This window comes from Dendronephthya gigantea, unplaced genomic scaffold (genome assembly GCF_004324835.1).
Source record: "Dendronephthya gigantea isolate DGI-Jeju-01 unplaced genomic scaffold, DenGig_1.0 000088F, whole genome shotgun sequence".
NCBI classification, from domain to species: domain Eukaryota; kingdom Metazoa; phylum Cnidaria; class Anthozoa; order Malacalcyonacea; family Nephtheidae; genus Dendronephthya; species Dendronephthya gigantea.
The window spans coordinates 587,078-610,337 of NW_021163098.1; the positions used below are offsets into that span (position 1 = coordinate 587,078).

Here is a 23,260-nt window from a genome sequence, read left to right on the forward strand (position 1 = left end):
CATATGATGTATCATCCAATGTCCTTCTTCATAAGCTAAAGTGGAATAATTTATCACTCAAACGTCAAAAACAGAAGGCCATACTCATGTACAAAATTCTTAATGGTCAAACACCTCAATACCTACAAGAGATGATCGTCTCTAGAAGGGGGCAGTATGCTCTTAGGAATTCCTATGGCAAGTTGTTTATTCCTAAACCTAACACTGATTACTTAAAGCGCTCCTTCTCTTATAGCGGAGCATTTCTTTGGAACAGCTTGCCTGAATCCTCTAGATTATCGCCATCTCTAACCTCTTTTAAAAGTAGACTGGAATCTCTATATTCTAGTTCAACCGACTCCCACACGGCAACCAGGTAGAACAGTACTCCCACGATACTCTCTTTATTTATATATAAATTAGACTGTAAATATTTAAATATCAAATGTACTGATGGTTTTACTTCCGTGTTTAAATAAAGTGTATGTATGTATGTATGTATGTATGTATGAATGCAGTCCAATCTAGTGAAAGGGCTAACGCAATAAGTATAGCCTACCCAATAAGGGATATACTGACTGCGAAATATCCAACCTTGCATGTGGATAGTTGATCCGACTTTTTTAAATTAACTATAATTATAGCTATATCTCTAAAAGTAATATCATTCACGTGCATGCCATGATTAAAAATAATTCACCCTGGCAAATTCTAGCCGGTTCTCGCGGCATAATATAATCGGAATAATTTTTTAATCTTATACAAAATCATTATGCACTTTTTTATACTGGCCAAGTGTAAGGCTTTCGATAGCTTCCCTAACATCGGACATATCGATGGATTGCTGCTTGCGATCCTGCAAGAATTGTTGACCACAATCACACTTGTGTTTAAACAGCTCACCCAGAATCTTGCTTGTCTTGAACCTGGTTATGTACAACGAATTTTTATTCTTTCGCTAGGATATAGATACGTTCTCTGACCTAAAAAGCTTTTCCTCTCCACCGGGATGGGATTAGGAAAAAACAATTAAAATTCTCAGCAACAAATTGTTTAAGGATTCAAAATCACCAGTCCATACAAAGCATAAATTCGTGTTCGGTTTTGTTGAAGTTGCCATTAAGACCCCGTTTACACTAGAACGAAAGTTTTCGGATTTGTAGAATTATCCAGATTCATTAATTGTTACACACATGTATCGGATTCATCAGGTGTTTACACTACACTTTAGTTGTCTCTGTATGCGGATTTATCCGTTTACACTCACATTACTTGTTCTTGGAGCATTGTTTGGTCGTCATATTGAATTTCTTCGGATTCAGCGTGCAAAGCGTTTACACAAGAAAATTTTCCGGATTCAAATGTTTCTGGGTACGAAGTTTCCACAAACTTTTACGGATTCAAAGTTTCCGGATACGGCTTAAAACCGAGTACATTTTCTATCGGATTCGTTGCTGCGTGTGTAAACAGCAACATGAATCCGGTACTAAAACATTCCGCTTTCGTGATGAATCCGAAAACTTTGGTTCTAGTGTAAACGGGTCTAAGAGCGTTCGCAACAACGCTATGTTTCTTAAGGCCAGTTTCCACTCAGGAAAATTCTCCTTTGGATCGGACAGGACAGGAAAGTTTTCTTTGTATAAACGCCGCCTGAGAACTCAACGACAAAGGAAATTTTCCAATCCGTTCCGATCCAGAGGAGATTTTTCCTGGTGTTTAGTTTAGTTTACTCTAGACGGAGCTCAAAAATAGACGTCTGCACCGCATCACAGCACCATAAACTTCACAATCAAAATTGCAGTCAAAACATTACAAGAACTAAACAAGCCATACAGGAGCACATGCCGGTTGTCCAAGCCGGACTTTCCGTCGGGTCTTTGAATTACAATGAAATGGATTTTCTTGTGAACAGTAGTGCCACTTCACCAGGCCACCCGGCGGTGCTGTATTTTTATTCAGTTACTGACTGCCGCTAACCAGCTGATTAATTTCTGATTTTCTGGAAAATACAATCGACTGGCTGTGAATATGGTAATGTTATGCGTAATAAAATATCCGTATAATAAGACTTGAGCGGTGGCCCTACTGTTCATTCCCTAAACTGTGGCTATGGCATTAATGTTTCTGGCAATGAAAGGGTGAAATTGCATGACCAAAGCCCTGTTTACACGGCTAAAATGGGTACCCGTGCCCAATATTATTAGTGCTCAGGCTTCCAAAACAAAAGCCGGGCACGGATGAAATGCGTACTCATGGGGCCGTGGACAAATCTTTGCCTCTTGTTTTATTCCGAACAAAGAGCTTCTAATTCATTACGAATTAAATCTAGGTCGTTTTCATAGTTCACGGGACACCTGATGTATATACATACACCTTCATCATTTTCCAGGCAAAGCCAATCAGAATGCCTAAATTTTTAATACTTGATGTAAAATGGAAGATAATGTACTTTTTTACTGGTCACAATTTATGCATTCTGATTGGGTTAGTAAAAATGTGAACAAACTTGCTGATTGGTCTAAAACGAAATTCCCATTCGTTGCATGCACGACAGTATTTTACGATCAGAACGAATGGAAAACACTAATTCACCAACGCGTATAATGTTTACATAAAAAATCTTTTCTGTTCAAAAAGGAGCAGCTTTTCACTAAAAATGTAAAAAATGTTTCTGCCTTTAAAGCACGTCGTGTAGATGAAAACTATTCGTCAATTAGGGAAAGTTTGGGTTGCGGTTCGTAATTCACTATTTGCTTCAGAAATGAATGGTTCATTGCTTCGTGTGCGTAAGGTCTATCCGTAAGTTTGTGACTGATCAACAATGCGACAAATTGTCGTGCATTACGGTCTTTAAGTTTCTTCAAATTCACCGGATTTCCTCTGCCGATATTCCTCATTCGATCCACTTTTTCTCCAAACGGATGCTCGCCTTTAGTTAATATGAAAAAGGCAATCATACCTGCAACTTGAATATCAGATTTTTTCTTAAAATCACATATTCCCCCATGATTGATTGCCTCAATCACTTCCACACCCATCCAACCATTGGTTCCTTTCGGATCAGTGTGAAATGTGGTTTCTTCTTCATTTAGTACCCGACTCAATCCAAAATCTGTCAATCTCATGTGACCGTTGACATCGACAAGGACATTTGATGGCTTGAGATCTCGGTGCAAAATTCCCTGATTATGAAGAAATTCTAAACCAGTTAAGATTTCTTTCACCATTCGCTGACCGTGTAGCCCTAAAAATTGGACACTTCGTGTTCGAACGTATTCTCTTAACGTTTCCTCACAGAGATCAACAATCAAATACATAAAGGTGTCATCCTTAAGAAAAGTTCGATAACTAACTACAAAAGATGAATCAATTAAACTCAGAATCCGTTTTTCGTTTTCAGCAGCTGTCTGAGACGCTTGTATTAACATCCTCTTTACGGCAACTTCGGTCCCATCTTCTAGAATCCCAACATATACAAATGTTCCCATAGAACCAGCTCCCAACAACAAGGTTTTATTTGGGGAAAATAACTTTAATGGATACCCAACCTACAAAATCGATACAAAAAACTTTAAAATGTTTAGTATGTATAAAGAGAGTAAAAAATCCCTATAATTTTGGAATATAGCCATTAAAATTATTTCTAAATTATTAAAAAAGAAGTATTTGAACCGTCATTACATTTATTCCAAATTTTTAATGCTACCTATAGTATGTTATATAACATTAATATTGTTGCATATTTCTAAAACCAACAAATTACATTTTATTTGAATATAATCTTGGTATTTCGTTTTGCAAAGGAAAAATCCCATTATGGAATTCTTATATTATTGCACCATCGCGGTACTTAAAAGTCAATTTAAACTGAAGTTGTCAATTTTCGTGGTAAAAAACACAAATTGAAATTATTCAGCTAATTCTAGCTTCGAAAAAATCGTACTAGGAAAATGACGACACATAGTTATAATGCAATTGCAAATGGTCGTTTAGGAACAAGTTTAGTTAGAAATATAGTTAGTGTGATTCTGTTTGGAATACCGGGTCGGTTGTGCAAAGGTTAGATAGTGCTGACCGCAGATAGCAAATTTTTGCAACCATCGTAAAAATACTTAAAAAGCAAGGGATAAGGAAAAAATAAAATGTAAAACCAAAATTTGAGAATACTAAGGTTTTTTTAGCATGGGTATACCGAAAAGTGAGCAATCTTAAGTTGATTGAAAAAACACTACCCATTGGATGCGATACCCAGCTTTTGTATGACTGAACATCAACTTGAAACATGCTGGTTTACTGTACCTGTGTCAATTCTTTATCGACCAGTGACTTTAAAAATCGAATTTTCTCGCGATGTTTCAAGGACTTCTTCAACTCGAACTTCAAAATTCGAATAATTTCACTATTTTGACATTTCAAACTGGTCTCTCTTCTTATATCAACGTTGAACTTTATTAATGTTCGAACAACTGCAGTATTTCCTAACTTGCAAGCTATACGCAAAGGAGAAACGGAATCCATGTCGTACCCATCTATGTCTTTAACAGCTTCGCCTTGTAGAAGGTAATCAACGATTAAGTGATCTCCGTTCTTACAGGCCAAAAATAAAATAGTGTTTCCGCCATGGGTGTTTTCACATGTCACTTCAGCACCGCCTTGAACCAAACATTTGACAATATCCACTGAATTAGAGATCACAGCAAAATGAAGTGCTGTTCTATTACTTGTGTCCCTAGTGTTGACATCTACACCCTGTTTAACTAGATATTTAGCAACTTCTAATGCACCTGATCGCACAGCACAGTGAAGAGCAGTCTTGTTCTCCATGTCCGTGGCATTTATATCAGCACCATGATCAACTAAACATGTTACAAATTCTAATGAACCAGGCTTAGCAGCATAGTGTAAAGCAGTCCCATTCTTCCAATCTTTACCATTCACATCAGCACCATGTTGAAGTAAATATTGGACAATTTCAAATGAGTTTGATTTAACGGCATAGTGAAGGGCATTTCTATTTTTTCTATCCTTGCAAGTTTTAATCGCACCATGATCAAATAAATACTTGACAATATTCAATGAACAGGACATAGCGGCAAAATGAACAGCAGTTTTACTCTCCCCGTCTTTACAATTCACATCAGCACCATGTTCAACTAAATATCTTACAATATCCAATGAATCAAGTTTAGCAGCATCATGAAGAGCAACTCCGTCCATCCAACCTTCACAATTTACGTCGGCACCGTTTTCGATTAAGAAAATTACTACTTCCAACGAATTTGATCTGACAGCATAGTGAAGAGGAATGCTCTTTCTCTTGTCTTGAGGATTTATATCCGCACCGTGTTCAACTAAATACTTTACAATTTCCAACGAGCCAAGCTTGGTCGCATCGTGAAGGGCGGTTCCGTTCATCGAATCTTTACAATTTACACATGCACCATGTGTCACTAAATATTTAACGATTTTCAACGATTTTGATTTAGCGGCATAGTGAAGAGCTGATTTTCCCCAAGTGTTTACACAATTCACGTCAGCACCATACCTAACTAAGCACTTGACAATTACGAATGAGCACGAAATGACAGCATAATGAAGAGGAGTTTTACATTCCCAATCTTTTGAATTTACATCAGCACCATGTTCAACAAAAAACTCACAATCTTCTATTGAGGAACGCTCAGCGGCATAATGAAGAATTGTTTTCTTGTATGTATTCATCGCTTTCATTTATATACGCGAAAGAGGTATCCAATCATTCTACTTCCGGAATAATCACTCTTTCAGGTGCTTCGAATAGTTCTGACATAGTTTCGTATCTATATATGAAATAGAAATCTGATATTTCATTTGCTGCAAGTTTCCACCATCGCCACGAATATTGCAATATTCATCTCTGAAGTGCCGAATATTCGATGAGAAGGACGGTTCTTGTATGGGTCACCATTTTCATATATACAGTATACTAAACTTACAGCTGCTTGGCCAAAATATGACAGGAATTTATGGATGGTGGAAGGGCGTGGGAAAGGAGGGGGGGGGGGGTAGCGACGTTACAGTCGAGAATAAGTGTGTTGGGACTTAGCATCCCAAAAATACACGAAAGATTTTGATGCCAACATGCAAAAAATTTCATTCTTAATCATTTTTATAGCCGGGAAGACAAAACGATTATATTTATTAATTTTTTTAAATTCACCGTTTGCAAAATAAAATATGATCTGCCGCCCTATTATTGCGAGGGAGCCATGCAACATCTAAGGCAGGTTTTCCAGGTTTTTAGAGCGAGTTCAATTCTTCAACTAATTTTGGAAAAATGGTGTCACAGCCCATAACTCCCCCTAATATACTATGCGCCCCACCCGAATTGCAGAGCTTGCAATTTCTATCCTTTTGACCATGAAAAAAAATTCATGGAGAAGCGGATGCAATTCCTAGTGTTTAGTGCGTGGTTGAAACATATGTTAAAATTATTAAAAAAATACGAACAAAAAATCTACTAATAATCGTGCAGTTATAGCTCTCCAGAAGGTAATGGTTTTGCTTGTTTCTGCTCTCGCCTCTCTGTACCTTAAAACAGAAGCATAGACTATGTGGACTACATTTTTTAATGTAGCCCCTAAAATAAAATATGTTTCACCACCCCTCAAACCCCCCTATGCTTATACAGTTCACAGCATGCTCATATGCAGGTTCCAGGAATTGAAATTATGGGTCAAGTCCCAAAGCAAGGTATCAATGTATCAATTGTTTCGATAAAATTAGTAAGTGTCACAAAGCACTGAGTTTAAAAAGTAACCAATCAATATAATTTTTTGTGTGAGAGCTATAAGCTTTAATTGGCCCTTATAAATTTTAAATATCAGCAAACAAGTGCTTTTAAACATAGAATTGGAGCCATGCATGTCCATCAGTGGTAAAAATCCATTTTGTTGTACATACAGTAAGTAATAATAGAAGAAATTGCTAATTAAAAAAACAACAAGAACCGATTTTACAAATGTAAATAATAAAGATCTATTTATCCTGTGGAAATATAAGAGAGTATAACATGGATTTACATGGTTTACTTGGAAACGTGTCACTGTCATATGTAATAATTGTGGCAACATCCATATTGGATTTGGAGTTGAGTGGAATTAAAAAATATTGCAGATTTAAATCAGAAATTAATTCATATTCTACAGGTAAATTACAGTTAATTAAAGCAAGACTGGCAAATTACACTATATGTACTTTATTACATAAAATTATTACTTGGTTTATATAGATTTTATTGCCAAGAGAAGTGCTTGTCATGTAAGGGTTGCTAAAGCTATTGACATCACCAATGGAATAATTAATGTGGCACAGAGCCTTGATTTTCCATGAATAGCATCAGGGGCATTCATGCATGTTGTTCTATTCACAAAATGAGGACTTGATCAAAGAGTAAATAAAACTATTTCTGAATATATGATTACTTGTCAACATGCCATAGTGTAGTTAATTTTACATAATTTTTTCATAGGAACCAAGGTATGCTGATGGTCTTTGTCTGTTTGCAATTACTGTAATTGATCTAATTTGCCCTTAAAATATAGTTGAACAGATATTGAAGCTTTGTCATTACATAGTGTTGCACCATAAATTGCTTGCAACCAAAATATGAAGTCCTGCTACTGGTTATACTGTATCACATAGTGGTCCTGCCTTAGCTGAGTTAAAAAGGCTGGGACTTGACCATCCCTAAACAATGTTCCTGCCCAAGTTATAGACTAGCTGTCACTAGCTATATTTATTACAGCAGGGATACAAATAATCAGCCTAAAAATAAAATATGTAAGGAAAGCCGGTCCATTTTGCCCATTAGCTTATTTTGAAAGCAATTGTTTGTCAGAATTAAGTAATGAATATACACCAGGGTTGATATCCTGGGCCCTAGCTGTGCGCATCAGTAAAATTGCAACGTGGGAGCCTGGAAGGTGCTCAAGCTGTAGAATCAAACATAAACAAATTACCCCAAACAAATTTATTGGGATTGATAAGCCAATTGGCATAGTAATACAACAACACTGGTACAGCTTCCGCACAAAGTGAAAGATCTGCATATTATAACTATTGGTTTTAATTCTCACCTTTCGTATTCACGATCTCCAACACATTTAGTTCATGTAAAAATTTGTATTGATACATTCACTTCGAATTTCGACATTTATATTTCAGCCAAGCAGGATATATGTACAGCAACTTGCTCAACTTGCTACAACTAACAAGTCGACTCTTTAAACCCACACGCGAGCTTGAGCGACCGAGCGTAGCGAGGAAAAGGAACGCGCGGAAGCGCGTAGTAGAACCAAGCGTAGCGAGGGAACGGAACGCTTCCGCGCGTTCCCTTCCCTCGCTTTCGCGACCTCGCTACGCTCGGTCGCTCAAGCTCGCGTATGGGTTTAAAGAGTCGACTTGTAGCAAGTCTAAGCAAAGTATTGTGTTGAGAACACTGGTTGAGAACAGCATCACAACAGCATTCATGTATGTATATTTCACTTGACATTAATCATTTTAATAATTATATTATATATATTCCTAAATATTTAGACATCATTTACGTGGGCAGCGGACGCGCTAAAAATTGAAGATGTGTAAGGTTTGGTTTGATATCGTTGATATTTAGAAAGAAGTAAAGGGAATTGTAGTTTTATTTTTTATAGATAACTTTGACTGCATCGACTTTGTCTTATTCCACAAAGCAGTGACTTGAACTTATTTTTCCGCTTCTACGTTATGGATTTCTGGCGAAATCATGATCATCCACCTCGTATTCCTCTAACTATCCGGCTTCGCTCTTATCAGATATTTTGATTTCTTTTCCGTTTGTACAATGAATGTTGAACTGTTGCTGCTGGTCTAAGCTTCTTCGGTATCGCTTCGATTTATTAACATTGTGGCGTTGTCGATAGAGTCTTCGAGAATTCAGCATTCAACCATGTCGTTTTATCAGCTAAAGGTCGACACAGACCGGACGCGATGCGGCAACGCGACGCGAATTTCGAGTTTTCAGAAGCATATAAATTAAATTCTGGAAGCAAAATTTGGAAACAATGGACGCTAGAGCAGTCAAAATGTTTTATTGTTATGTAATCTACAAGAATATTATGATAGTTTAAAATTTATTTGATTCTGAAAAATTAAAAACGTTGAAAATTCGCGCCGCGTTGCCAATTCGCGTCCGGTCTATGTGGGCCTTAAGCCGGTTTTCCACTAGCGATATTTTTCGCGCGAATCGACATTTTACTTTTGTTCCCGAGCTCTCAACTGCAACCATCTAGAACTAATTTCTCAAGTACAAAGGAATAAAGTCGCTTCGCGCGAAAAGTATCGCTGGTGGAAAACCGGCTTTAAAGGTTTGACATGTGTGACGTCATAACGTGTGATACGACTTTTTTTAGCGTAATAAATAATCGTATCCCACTTCGACGTCACATCAATGGCGAAGACATCAACGTCTCAAAGGAGCGGGAATGTGAAATCACTGTTGATAGAATAAACATGGTTTGGAGACCTAAAACTACAATTAACATATTTATCATGTCAAGGTTGTGGAGCTCAGCAAGACAAATGCTATTGGTTAGTTTGGCTAATATACAATAGACTCGTGACGAGAAAGGAACCGTTTTTTGCATAAAGCTGGACAATAACATAGGTAATGAGTTTTTTTATATATTAACTTTATTTCCATATTTGCCTCAAGAGCAAAAGCAATTCCATATTTGCCTCAAGAGCAAAAGCTCATCAAGGAGGCTCACATTGTTTAGAATTACTAATTTTTGAAAAAAATATATTTGCAAAGATACAAGCACAATCATCAAAAACCAAGAAGACAAACACAGAGACAATTTAGTCATAAGGCTAGGAGAAACGACAAGTGTCCAGAATATACCGTTGAACTAAACTAAATATCATACAATTTTTTTCATAACTCAATTGGGAAGATCCTTTCAACATGCACTTAACTTTCTCATTGTCACCAATCGCTAGCCAAAATTGACCACAGACTTGTGCAGCTGAGGTAAGAAGTTTAATACGTCGAGCAGCAAAACGGGAACATGATAATAGACAATGCTTTACAGATTCACTTTCTGAACCACACGCACATAAAGGAGAATTACAACAATTAATAGTATATAAATAGTCATTCAGGGCACAGCAACCCAATCTTAGTCTTGTATGTAAGACAGAAGCTTCTCTGGTAATGAGTTGTATTGTACTTTTATTTAGTTTCCAAACCATGTATATATTCCGTTAACTGTGGTGAAATCGACACAAATTAAAGCGAACAAATTAAATTTGTAATGTTCATTCTTTTAAATAAATGATAAAACAATTATTGAATTCGGTTTTCACATGATAATGATGATATGAAAAATTATCAAGCCTCGGTTTGTCATTATATATCAACCTCAGCCTTCGGCTTCGGTTGATAATCACAAACTTTGGCTTGATAATTCTTCATATCATGTTCTACCTCATTCAATAATTGTTAATGGCCGATTGCTGTTGAACTTCGTGGCCGTGGGATGTCCTGTTTTCTTGGAAGATTAATTTAGTATTCCATGTAAAAATGAACTTCCTTTTGGAAGGAAGTCACATGACGTACGAAAGACAAGATGTCATTATTACAAATCCTGTTTGTATATATGAAGTCCACCGAAAAAACATTTTATCATGTCTTTGAATCCTGTCTACTAGAGGGATCGCTAAGATATTCAGGTATATAAGAGTTAATATATTTTTTCAAAGAAAATCATTCATTATGTATAATTCGTAGGCTGCGTGAGACAAGATCTACAAAATACAACTCACAATAAAATAAACACAATGACTTCGCTCGCATTCACATCAGTATATCATTACTAATATGATATGAGGCGACTCTTTATGTTGCACTGAGGTAGATGTTTAGTACAGCTTGCATATTCCAATATGGCAAAAGCATTGTACATGCAATAGCACAATTTTTATCCGTTTGTTTTAATCTAACCGTTTTCGAAACGAACGTCGTAGATTTTAGAAAGCCAATATCGTTTATTTGAATGTGACGATGAGGAAGGCTCGTCAAGTGAGGAATAATTTAAGCGGATAAACTCTGCAAAAGCCAAGATGCAGTGATTACGAGGCAGTGGTATTCGACTCTCCAACTAAATTTATTCAGAAAGGGACTATTAATTTATAACGTTCGCCATAATAGTGTATTCTATCGAATAGACTAACTATTCTTCTATAGCATAATATAGCCTATAGTGGTAGAAACGATCAAACTCGGATGCTTATTCCTAGTCGTCTATAGTTAATAGCCTAAAAGCAGCTAGGAGGTGTATGTCTGTAAGGTTCAAATTTGAAACATATCATTCAATATTTTGTGATAATATATCATTAATTAGAAAGATTAAGATACCCCGGTTTTGGTATACGGGTACGGGTAGGCTTAATTTTTTCATTGGAATTCGTTTTTTTACACGTTCCATGATACAAGTTATGCTTGCCTCAAGAGTTTAAAGTCTATTGGAAAAGAGTTGTCAATTTAATATTTGAAAATATTGAGAAACACTGATGATACAATTTTTTGTACAAAATTTTAGGCTATTTTTACATTTCAAAACTTTAATTTCCTTTTTTCATTTTCAAACTTTTATTTCACATCAGTTTACAATTTCGATTTTAATGAGTGCGGTGACAAGTACGGAAATGCCTTAATTGCTTCCTGTAGTCTGGAAAAATGGCCAACGCGTGGCCTAGTATACCTAGTGTTATTTCTGACGAGATTGAAAATGATAACAACCTGACTATTAGAGAACATTTACGGTATCATAATGCAGGAAGGTATAAATTGTTAAATGCCATAAATTAAATTTCCAGTAACGAAAAAAAAATCCAATAAATTGAATCTAACAAGAGCAGGCACTATATCTTTCACATATCCAGCTTTTACAGTTCATACCTACCTGCATGAATTATGATAATTCACATGCATTATTCCGTAATTATGATAAATGTAGTCTAATTATCATTGTTGTGATTAAGAGCAGGGCCACGAGTTGGCAATTTTTCAAGACCACTTGGAGGATATCAAATATTTTACGTACTTGTCACCGCACTCATTAAAATCGAAAATGCAAAAGTGTAAAATAAGAGTTTGAAAATGAAAAAAAGGAAATTAAAACTTTGAAATGTAAAAATGTGAAATGAAAGATCGAAATTGCAAAAACGTAACAATCTAAAATCGTTGGGCTTCCGTACTTAGCCAAGCCTTTGAATTATATTAAATATTAATACTCAAGCCTCATCTATAAAAGACCTTGTTTCTGAGGACCTTGCAACTTCGATATGGATCCCTCGGAAACCATTGCGGACGTTAAATAGTTCAAAGTAGTCGATTTCTTTATATGTAAACGGCGGTTTCGATGAAGTCATCGGGTTTTCGAAAATATATAGATGTGGCCAGACGTTTCAATCGCGCAATTTATTTTCAATGAAAAGAAATAGTCCGGTTGTAAGTTTTTCTTTCTGTTTTATCTTCTTGTATTGAAATCATACAATGTTGACGGCACACAAATAGAAGTATTGTATCACATAAACCATTTTTACATGTTCATGACAATTACGACTAAATGGAAACCAGGCAAAGAATAGTTCTTACGGTACGTCTCTCCTATCTTTGCTGTACCAGTGAGAAAACGTTCTTCAGGCCTGACAGCTGGTGGTTGAGGTTCACCATAAGAATAAAAGTTTAGCTATTTTACTTATGCTGAACCAAATACAATTCTTTTAGGTTCAACTCCAAGACAAATTTCTTTAACGCAGGTATGAATATTCTGTCTACGTATGCAGTATAGCTTTATTATCTACTATTTCTAATGTATATTATGAAAACTTTATTTACGTGGCAGAATTTTTTAAATCTTTGGCAAAAGTATGGGGAATCTTGGAAATCCTGCATGGGCAAAGTTGTATCGAATTTTACCAAACTTTGGGCACTTTTTTGCTAAAATTGCTTAAATTTTAAATTGAATCTCGAATTTTGTATTCGTAACTTGCAGGTTTCATCCCCTTGCCCTCCAAAACTTTCGTCCCTATCTTATAATAAGCTCATATTTCATTTTATTTTCATTTAGAAAAGAGACCAAGCAATTCATTATGGATGAACCTGGCCCAAGTCATGCAGGTTATAGCAATGGTATGAAATTATGTTGTAGTGCTATCAGAATTTACAAACGTAGCAGGAAGAGGTACAGTTGCGAAAAGCGGCAACAATTGAAAGTTTGCGAAATCACGACAGCAAGCTTTTTATGTCACGCAAAATTCGAAATCAAGAAGGCGTCGCTAGATGAACTTAAATTCGCGTTTTGGGTTTTCTTGAGGCTCCTTTGCTGCATTTTCAACGTAATCTGAAGCAATTTTTCAACAAATTGCAGTGCAGCCCTATACAAATTAGAAAAGCATCTTCACCCCACTTCCAGTTGCCTCTGCTGTACATGTAGTCAACGCAGCTTTCTCCCCATTTCCGGGGTCTGTGGATATTTGCATGCTCCGCGCTTTTGAGGAACCCTCTGTATATCATTATTTGTGAAGCACTTGTTGTTATTCTCATTAAATGTTATGTTCAATCATTCAGACTCCGTCCACACGATGCCGGAAAAATTTGAAAACGCAAGAATATTCTTACGCGTATCGTCCACACGTATCCGGCGTTTTCGCCCATTGAAAACGAAAGAATCTGAAAACGCTCTCCAGAGTGGAAGAATTTCAAAACGACGGCTAAGCGGATACGTGTGGACGGCTTTGCCGGATAAATTTGAAAACGATGACGTCACGTATCAAGTCGTTTTCATATTAATTTATAATGAGGTTTGTTTCAAGTCTGGTGGCTTATGCTCAACTTTATATTACTGTATTAGTCTCAAATAAGCCTTATTTAGGTTATTTTCATGGTGATAAAATCTTCGGCAATTCTTGTAGCATTTGCGGAAGTGTTTTACCACAGAAAATGTCCAAAATGCCGGAGTATGGTTCAGTGGCGTAACTAGAACGATAATTGGGTGGGTGAATATTCATATATCCAGTTCTGCCCTACGGATTTCTTTTGTAATTGCAATAGCTTACAATAGAAATCTGTCGGGCAGGACTAAATATATGAATATTCACCCCCCCCCATTATCGTTCTAGTTACGCCCCTGGTATGGTTATACACAATTTCTTATACACGACATGCATTTAATAGATACTCAACAACAATATTTATGAGTTTGGGCTTGTCGTCTGCCCAAAAAAGGTCCTCATTCTTGTTTTTTACTTTGGATTTGGTAGATTTTGCTTTGAATTCGACATCAACCTTGACACGCGGGTGGAAAACATGAAGGTGTATTGCGGGATCAAACAACTTTAGCGTTTTCGGGTCGTTTTTGTGTTTATATACGTGTGGACGAGGAAAAATATTTTATCGGATAAATATTTTTGCGTTTCCAAATTCTTCCGGCATCGTGTATAGACAGGGCCTCATTCATGGCCAGGGACGTAGCCGGGGGAAGAGTTGTGGTAGCGTCGTAGTAGCTACTCTCCCCCCAAACTGAAAAATTTATTGTTATTATAAACTTACTTTGAAATGAAATAATTTAAATTAGGAAGATTTATTTCTACTTTGAGTACTTTGAGTATGGTAGTTTTATTCATTCCGGGCTGAAACTCCGTGTTGACTGATGTTGTCATGCAAAACAAGCTGAAATTCTAGCCTCACGGCTACCGCCACCTCTTCCCCTCTTTAAGGTCTGGCTACATCCCTGTTCATGGCTACCATTAACTTAAAATACAGAAACTGAATGAGAGATCCTGTAAATTTGGCAACTGGATGTTATAGTGTAGGATGTCAATTGGGACCATGGTTCTGTATCCTTCATCTGCCATTTTTTATATTTCATTGGCGAATTTATTAAATTCAAATTCAAATTCAAATAAAGGCACATCAAGAGTCGATCCTGCGAAAATTTGATTATTGTGTGTATCTATAATTTATAGGTTTAGCAGGATTGCTGCAAATGAGATATGGAGATAAATATTTCTTACACTCCACTACAGAAGGTAAATCATTAATAATTAAACCATTGCTTTCATAAAATAATTTACAATCGCAAAAGGGTTTAAACAACTGATTATATTAAACTTAATAGGCTTTCATCATATGCTTGATACACTGAAAAATCAAGGAAAAAGAAGAGATCATATTCCAGAGGTACCGAAATATTAATGGCTTTTTACAACAAGGACTGCGTTGCTTTTTCTATAATTAAATTAATACTTTTTCGCATAAGGCGTAACATCAGATAGCTATTGTGTATTTTACGGCATTAATCGTCATTAACAAGTCTGTATAATTATGGATTTTTATCATCGGTAGGCGGTGGGGTTAAAAAAGGAGGTTTCATCAGTTTTATAGCAGAAACAAGCGTTGGAAGCTAAAAAGCTTCTAATGAAAAAAAAGGAAAATTCGAGTAATAAAGGGCGTTTTCAGAGATAACTGGCTAGAAGCCATCCCCGGCCACACCCCCAAATTCAGAGGGGACACCCCCAAATTCAGATGTTGTAACAACGCAGTTATAACTAGGGCATCATAAGTATATAATTGCAAATTAAGATATAATGAGATTAATAACTCGTGCATTTGATTGGTGGAAACTTCCATCATAACATTTCAACAAATTATAAAGTTATCCATATCAAATGGCGTCAATCGAGCGTTAATTGAACAGGACAATATATTCATATATTCTGCTATCCCTGGATAATTTTTTTTGAAAACAATTTCATTTTCAATGGAAATCAGCCTGGCACAACAGAATAATTATATGAATATGGCCCCCTCAATTAACGTTCAATTGACGCCCATGTCCTTATATGTTCTTCGCTAATTAGGTGATACTATTTGAAAGTTCTTATTGGCAGTGCCGGCTTTGTATGAAAAGACTGAGGTTCGATATGTAATGTTTATTCACTGCGTTTTCCTACGTATCTAATTGCTTTCTTAGTATGCTTCAGTTAATTTTTTGAAAATATTTTCCTCATTACACTTATAATTTAGCCTATAGCTATTAAAGTAATAAAGTAATCCTTAAAATTTTTTATACAAAAAAATATAGCTAACATCTAAAAAATATACATCCTTAGTAATGGAACTATGTGCACAGGAGCTAGCTATGATGTAATAACTGTGACCCACCGAACACTCGTCTGATATACTTGTATGTTCCCTTCATCGTAAGGTTTATTTTCCAGTTTAGTTCTAAGCAGCTCTTGGAGATATCAAAACGAGCATTGAAGAACGGAGAGATAAATATTGCAGAACAATATGCTGGAAGAGCAATACGAAAAGAGAAATATGAAGATGCATCAAAAGAGAGAAACCCAGAACCTTATTATCATTTAGCTGAAGTCCTTCGAGAGAAAGCATCAGACGAAACCGTGGAGTTACTTCAAAGACAAAAATTCTTACTGCAGGCTGCATCGCTTTACAACTTCGTAAGAAATTGTTTTAATAAAAGTACTGTCGAAAGTGAATTTGCGACGACTCATGAGAGTGTTTTACCAGGAAAAATCTCAAATATTCAAGAACGTCTAATCACAGCGACTGAAGGAAACAACCAACGCTGTAGATTCAATAATGAAACTAAGAAAGCCGCCTTAAAACAGTTACGAGAGGAGTCTAGGAGAGAACTTGGAGTTATAAATGTCAAATACGATGCTGAAACTGGCAATGAGGAAGAACATCGAAAAATATTTATCAAGCAAGCCGCGGAGGTAAGAGATCTATACAAAAAGATTGCATCAAAAATGAAACAGTTCTTTGCAGAAATCATTCAAGAGTGTTTAGAAGTTCTGGGTGAACCGCCATGCGAATACGAAGTAATTCTACTTGGATCATTAGCGAGAGATGAGATGACGCCATATTCTGATCTGGAGTGGGCTATACTAACCAGCTCTGATGACAAACAAGCTAAGCCATTCTTTCGTCATTTGACAATCTTGTTCATTTACAGGTAAAATATCAGATTCCGACGCTAATGGTCATGAACATGCAGAATTGAATGAGAGAGAAAATTAATTATTGTCGCTTGCTGTACTATTTTATCCCTACTTAGGGGCCGATTACGTGGACCGGGCTAGCGCCCGCATAAACGGGCTAGCCCAACATATCGTTGTTGTGTTTCTAGTACAGCATAAGAATGAATAAAATACAATAAGGTTAAAACTCAGGTATTGAAATCACTAGGCTTAAAGACATCCCTACAGTTAAAAGTTTCCCGCCAAACGCCATTTGCGCAAAAGTATCGAACTCATGTAATCGTTTGCTAAATTTCAGCCCGGCAAACCGAGCTAGCCCGGACAATTTAATCGGCCCCTTAATATACAATCGTGTTTTTTTCGCAAAAACCCATGAAAATTGTGGTTTATTCAAAAATGACAGCCTGCAGCGAAGCTTAGAACTTCAATGCAGCAATCAATGAACTCAGATTGCAAATAATTTTTTCAGAGCTACCCAGATCTAAGTAAATATTATGAAATTACTCAAATAAGTCGAAAGCTACACCCTTAAGAACTCTTTTTGAAGTTAAAGTGATATTTCATATGGGGTTATGTCTTTGCAAGTCGACATGCCAAGCTCAAAGTTATGCAAAGAGAATGCAATTCTTACAGCAAAATAATACGGAACAATCAGAATTTCTCCCATTATATAGAAGTATCACGCAAATTTGAGTTGCCTATGATCAAAATTGACACCAACCACTTCAAAGATTATAAGCTACGAGTTATTTCTCTTTTGCTGCTGTAACTGTGTTCATCTGATAATCTTGTCCCAGTGTTTATACACTCTTATTTAATTCCACATTTTATTTGGATTGAAAAGTTTACAAAATTTTTTGAAGAATAGTGTGTTTCCTGTGTTTCATAGAAAGGCACTTGTGGGAGTTTGGAAGACTCGGAATAACGAGAAAAAACTCGCCCTAAGGGCTCGTTCTCCTAAATTCCCAAGCCTGTTTCTGTAACTGTATAGAAAGACGGAAAATGTTCTGTATTTCTTAATCATAAAAGCCATGAGGTCAACAGTTTTTCTTTGATCTTCAATCATTTGCAGATTATCAACCTTGGAGAAACCATCCTACCTTGCATGGATATTAAAGTTTTAAAAGGAGAATTCGAATGGTTTTATGATGATGTAACTCCAAAAGGAATTTCCTTCGATGGCCTTCTTGATCAGGCAAGCAAGACTCCTTTGGGCAACACAAAAGATTTTGAGCTCATTCACAGCCCCACTGAAATGGCAAACTTTCAGAGCAACGTTTGGTACAATAAGGATCCTCGTCTCGGTAGGGTTCATTTCATTCATTGCCGTAAAAAGCAACTTAATCCCCGAGCCGGTGCGGAGCACCGTGCGAGGGTACTAATTCCGCTCGGATATTTACACCCACGATGTGCAAATGCGAAATCAAAGTCGTCCGCCATTATGCAATGGACCTCACGCCATGGACGGTCTTCTACGTTATGCGCATGCGCCAGTGTGAACTACTAAGCTCTTGATTGGGCGAGACAAAAATTTGTATTTTTAAACGTCAGTGATTAATTGTCATTTTGCAAAATTTTGATGAAATTTTTAAATTTATGTTTTCATATATATGGAATATATGTATTTTTATTCAAATTAGGGGAAAACTCGAATGTGGTCAGGACTTTTCACGTTTTAACAAATAACAAGACCAAATTTTCGAGTTTCAACCGAATTCACCGTGTATAATGAAGTCGGAAGATTTTAGTTTTTTACACTTGATAATATTTCATCCGGCACAGCTTTAAAAAGTAATTCTCTTGTGGTAAACACAACTTTAATATTCTCAAATGTATTTCACTATAAATCTGAATGTGTTATGTGATAAACGACATTATAAATTCATTTATAAACTCCGTTTTCATAATGACAAAAACCGGTCGAAGCGTAACATAAAACTTCGGAAGTTGTATGAGACGTCTGATGTTATATTTCATGGTAATTAATAATTAAAACAATTTACCATAACACTGACTATAGATGAGTGATTTAACTTCCAGAAAAAGGTAGAAATCTTGTCGTATTTTGCCATTTTTTCACAAAAATATGAGGGTATTAAAACGTAAACTTGGATTCTTTAAAAATATACGGCCGTTGCGAGTTGCTATGACTACAGTGTTTCCACGTACAGAAAAATATTTCCATACTTTTCTCAATTTCTTTTTCTCTCTATACCATGTACTCTCCAAAACCCCAACCCACATAAATTTTCTAACAATCATGTTACCATCCCTCTGCTTAACTGATTTCGTTCAACCGAGGCGAGGGGTTGCTGCATGCATGTATTTCTAGTAACTGCAATATGTTATAATGAACGCCGCCACCGTATAAACCCAGACTTCTTGCTTCTGCCGTTGTGAACAGTACAAAATAGAGATTTAATTTTATAAACTTTATATTTTATGTTATTATATCATTATTAGGTGAAATCCTTTTGAATGTTGCGCCACTCGAAGAAAACAGACATGCTTTACTCGATGAATACAACATGGGACTTGAAAAGATCTTGCGTGAACCATGTGACTTGAATGGCTGTGCTCACGATAGCTTAAATACCAAACCGACAAGAGGAACTTGCCGAGGACTGCGCACGCTCCGAGAGGACATAACCAGATATGAACCACGTCTATTGGGCCTAACTTTAGAATACGAGGGGTATGTAAGTTCTGAACCTGAGGCCTTGGTAATGTTGTCAGTTTACGATGGGAAATTGTTTGATGTAAAGAAAGAAATATCGTTTAACTGATCGCGTGGTTGTAGCTCTATTGAATGTCTTTGGAATCGAGGGTAAAGGATCTTTCGAAGCTCTGGACAAGTTGTGTGAGAGAAATGTGATCAGTGCAAGTGCCAGAGATAACGTAGCTAGTGCTGTAGCAATTGCCCTGAAAATGAGGTTGAGTACTTATCTTTCTGCTGGGAAACAAGAAGAGGCAATAAAAGGAAAAGCAGAGAACGCTACATCTGCTTACCATATTCCAGGAGAAAAAGAGTTGTTTCATTTTTTCTATGTGTCCACTCCACTGTTTGAATCATTGCATGGGTTGTGTAATGACGCTAAGAACTCCCCAGACGATTTAGCACAAAGAATGTTCTTCAGTTTCTCTGATGCCATGAAAGGCCACATTTATTGTCGTCTCCTAAATTACAACGCCGCGTCAAAATGCTACAAGCGTGCACTTCAAGATGACCCGGGAAATATTAGCATACAGATGCGACTGCAGGAAATTGAAACCATGCTCAGTCCGACCAAAGAAGATTATAATGAATGGGATGACTTCACGAAGTATATTATACATGGCACAGGGCGCTCTTTCAAATATAAAGATTATAACAATTTAGTTAAAGAAGGAACTGAAATGAAAGAAATTTTTATCTCCGCAATAAAGCACATGGGAATAAGTGTCCAAACGATTATTATTTTAAACTGTCTTTCCGATTTACTCATTCTCCTCATGAAAAAAGGCGAGGCATACAAATGTCTGCAACGCGCTTTTACAATGGGGCAAACCATTTTTGGTAATAATCCCAACTTACATTACGCCATAACATCGATGTTGCTTGGAAATTTGTGTATTGATTTAGGTAAGCTGGAGGAGAGCATCTTCTATCTTGAAAGATCGATTAAACTCCTTCCTTTTTCCGAAGCAAACGAAAATTTCACGCTGGGGAGAAGTGGAATCTACCGGAGATTGGCAATGTCCTATGCCGCCAGGGGGGATTACGAAAAGGCGATATCGTATGCCATGGAAGATTTCTTTTTGGATAAAGGTTCAGGCGTGAGATCTGAACCAAGAGAAAATTGTGCTTCTTTATGCCAAATAGCATTAATTTGGTCATGGGCGGGAGAAAATGAAATGGCAATGGAATGTTTAAGAAACGCGAACGAAATTCTAAAAAATGCTGAAGGAGTGGAACCGAGCAAACTAGCAATGACATCTTACGTTGCATACACGTACAGTCGGTCGGGTAAAATTCACGAGGCGAAACTATTACTTTATCGAGGACTCGAAGAAACTCAAAACGAATTCAAAATCTATTATCTGGAATTGCTCGGAAAGTTATGTTGGGATCATGACTTCACAATAGAGGCAGAACAGCATTTTAAGGAAATCATAAAAATTCAGAGAGAAAGTCACCCTGAATTCGCCATCGTATCAACACTGTTAATTCTCTCCAAGATTGTGATTAAGAACAACAAGTCTTCTGAAGCCGTCAGCTATCTGGAAGAGGCTGCAAAATATCTTTCCGATCAGAACGACAACGATGGAAAATTTGATTTCCTAAACGAAATCGCAGAGAGGTGGGAAAGTCTTGAAGACTACAACCGAGCCGAGATGTACCTGACGAAAGCCCTCGAATTGTGCGAAAAATCTGCGTTAAACTCGGAAATGGAGTTACGACGTGAAATTGATCTACACGTTAAACTGGGGGATCTCCTTGAAAAAGTCAACTCGTTGAAAGGGGCTGAGGAGAGTTCAATAACAAAGGAAAAAGTGAAAAATGACCAACGAAAGCATTATGATCAAGCCTATGATTTGTTGCAACAATATTTAGTGACAGCCAGGTTTAGCCGCAGTGTCGGTGATCTGGTTATTCATCTGGTAAAGAAGTTTATGCCTTTCGACGTGTTAAAAAGTGGGGAGCTCTTGGCGCTATTAATGAACATGACGGAGTTAAACGAAGAAACTTTGCAAGTTTTGGAAAACCTCAACGAGCAATTATCGGATTTGCTTTTCACTGAAGGTGTGATCAAACTTGAAGAAGATCATTACGACGAAGCCCTGGAATTCTTTCGCCGCTCACTTAAAATAGAGCTTAAAATACATGTTTCAGATCCATTTCACTCGCATATTGGAAGAATTTTTCGCACGCGTGACCTTTTGCTTGCAACTATAGACGACGCGTGCAGGGGTGAGCTGGAAACCATCAAACAGGATGTTCTCGAAATCTGGGAACAACATGAGCAGAAGAGAGAAGAGCCAACTACGAGTGTGGATAAAGCCAACTGCTTTGTACGCATGGCATATTTATGTGTCTATTTACACGATTACGAAAAAGCCGAAGAATTGAATCACATTGCCTTTGACATTTTTGCGAATGCCAAAGAAAGCAAGGATCGCCAAATTGGAGACTCTGGTGTAAAATGGTGCAATTTGACAAATCTGACTTTGGAATTCGTGAAGCAAAGGAAAATACAAAACAAGGCTGTTACGACAGAGAAATTGATATATTTCGGCAAAAAAATGCTTCCATTTATTCGTGATGGCGCGAAAATAAGTGTCAAGGAAATAGTTTTCAACTGTTGCAACGCTTTTGATGATTCAGAATTTGAAAACAAGAACTGTAGGTTTTTGTCAGAAGAAACGAAGAAACAAATTTCTCAATGCTCAAGACTCTTACGCGATGAGCAAGGGGGGAACCAGGACACAGAATACTGTACAAACGCGCAGAATAAAAGATAAAATATCCCCTTAAAGCAGAATACCATAAGGCCTGCTTGTTGGCAAGATCTATTCTGCGTAACAGTAATCAGAGTTACTCTGGAACAAAGGAGAACACTTTTATTTCTTTGATAGAATCGTTGTCAGGAACGCGCTCCTGCGTCAATTTCTTTATTAAAGAAGCAGAAAACGCTAGAAATAAGAAGGACATACACAAGATGATTGTTTTTCTGGAACTAGCTTCCAGCCAGGCTTTGGTTCCCGAATGTGAGGCAAAAATTTCCAAATTGGTTGGAGATTGTCTACTGCACTTGCAAAGTTACAGAATGGCAGCGATCAACTTCAAAAAAGCAGCAGATTTTTATCGATCAGTACATTCATCTAAACTCAACCATAAAGTCGTTTACATGGAGAGTTTAATTGGTCTAGCCAAAAGTCGAGTGCTTTGTAATGATTTGGAAAATGCATTACGCGCATGCGAGGAAGGTTTGGGGATTGAACCTGAACAGACGACATCTGCATTGTCAGAAGAAAACCTTGAATTGCTTTATTTAACTATGAAATGTGCGTTTCTGCTAATCACGCGTTCGTCTTTACCCGATGAACGCGTTCATCTCAAACATTGCTATGAGAGGTTCTATACTATATTAGGCGAGGTCGACTATTTCAGACCTAAGGCTGATACTGGGATGGAAGATGATGAATTTTTTGC

General features: G+C 36.9%; 2 protein-coding genes across 3 annotated transcripts; one reads left to right on the top strand and one right to left on the bottom strand.

Moving 5' to 3' along the window:
• Nucleotides 1-1,640: 1,640 nt before the first annotated feature.
• Nucleotides 1,641-8,254, bottom strand: LOC114533282 (putative ankyrin repeat protein RF_0381). Its single transcript, XM_028554786.1, has 3 exons — nucleotides 8,097-8,254; nucleotides 4,279-5,798; nucleotides 1,641-3,527 (listed from the first exon to the last, which is right to left on the bottom strand). The coding sequence occupies exons 2-3, from the start codon at nucleotides 5,707-5,709 to the stop codon at nucleotides 2,682-2,684; spliced, it is 2,277 nt and encodes a 758-aa protein (XP_028410587.1). The 5' UTR covers nucleotides 5,710-5,798; nucleotides 8,097-8,254; the 3' UTR covers nucleotides 1,641-2,681.
• Nucleotides 8,255-12,482: 4,228 nt separating this feature from the next.
• LOC114533285 lies at nucleotides 12,483-19,804 on the top strand. 2 transcript variants are annotated; one of them, XM_028554789.1, is made up of 8 exons: nucleotides 12,483-12,508; nucleotides 12,788-12,819; nucleotides 13,131-13,192; nucleotides 15,028-15,090; nucleotides 15,180-15,241; nucleotides 16,282-17,042; nucleotides 18,140-18,371; nucleotides 19,531-19,804. In XM_028554789.1, exons 3-7 carry the CDS (start codon nucleotides 13,153-13,155, stop codon nucleotides 18,189-18,191), a joined length of 978 nt encoding a protein of 325 aa, XP_028410590.1. In that variant the 5' UTR covers nucleotides 12,483-12,508; nucleotides 12,788-12,819; nucleotides 13,131-13,152; the 3' UTR covers nucleotides 18,192-18,371; nucleotides 19,531-19,804. The 2 variants fall into 2 exon arrangements, with proteins under 2 accessions (XP_028410590.1, XP_028410591.1); XM_028554790.1 differs by having other exon boundaries at nucleotides 13,131-13,180.
• Nucleotides 19,805-23,260: the final 3,456 nt, after the last annotated feature.

What these genes read in the sequence shown, in the direction of transcription:
- LOC114533282 (XM_028554786.1), bottom strand. Translation starts at nt 5,709, where the DNA reads ATGAAAGCGATGAATACATACAAGAAAACAATTCTTCATTATGCCGCT. An exon ending in TCGATAAAGAATTGACACAG is followed by an intron (nt 3,528 to 4,278) that starts GTACAGTAAACC and finishes TCGATTTTGTAG; the next exon opens with GTTGGGTATCCATTAAAGTT.
- LOC114533285 (XM_028554789.1), top strand. Translation starts at nt 13,153, where the DNA reads ATGGATGAACCTGGCCCAAGTCATGCAGGTTATAGCAATG. An exon ending in TCATGCAGGTTATAGCAATG is followed by an intron (nt 13,193 to 15,027) that starts GTATGAAATTAT and finishes TATAATTTATAG; the next exon opens with GTTTAGCAGGATTGCTGCAA. An exon ending in ACAATCTTGTTCATTTACAG is followed by an intron (nt 17,043 to 18,139) that starts GTAAAATATCAG and finishes AATCATTTGCAG; the next exon opens with ATTATCAACCTTGGAGAAAC.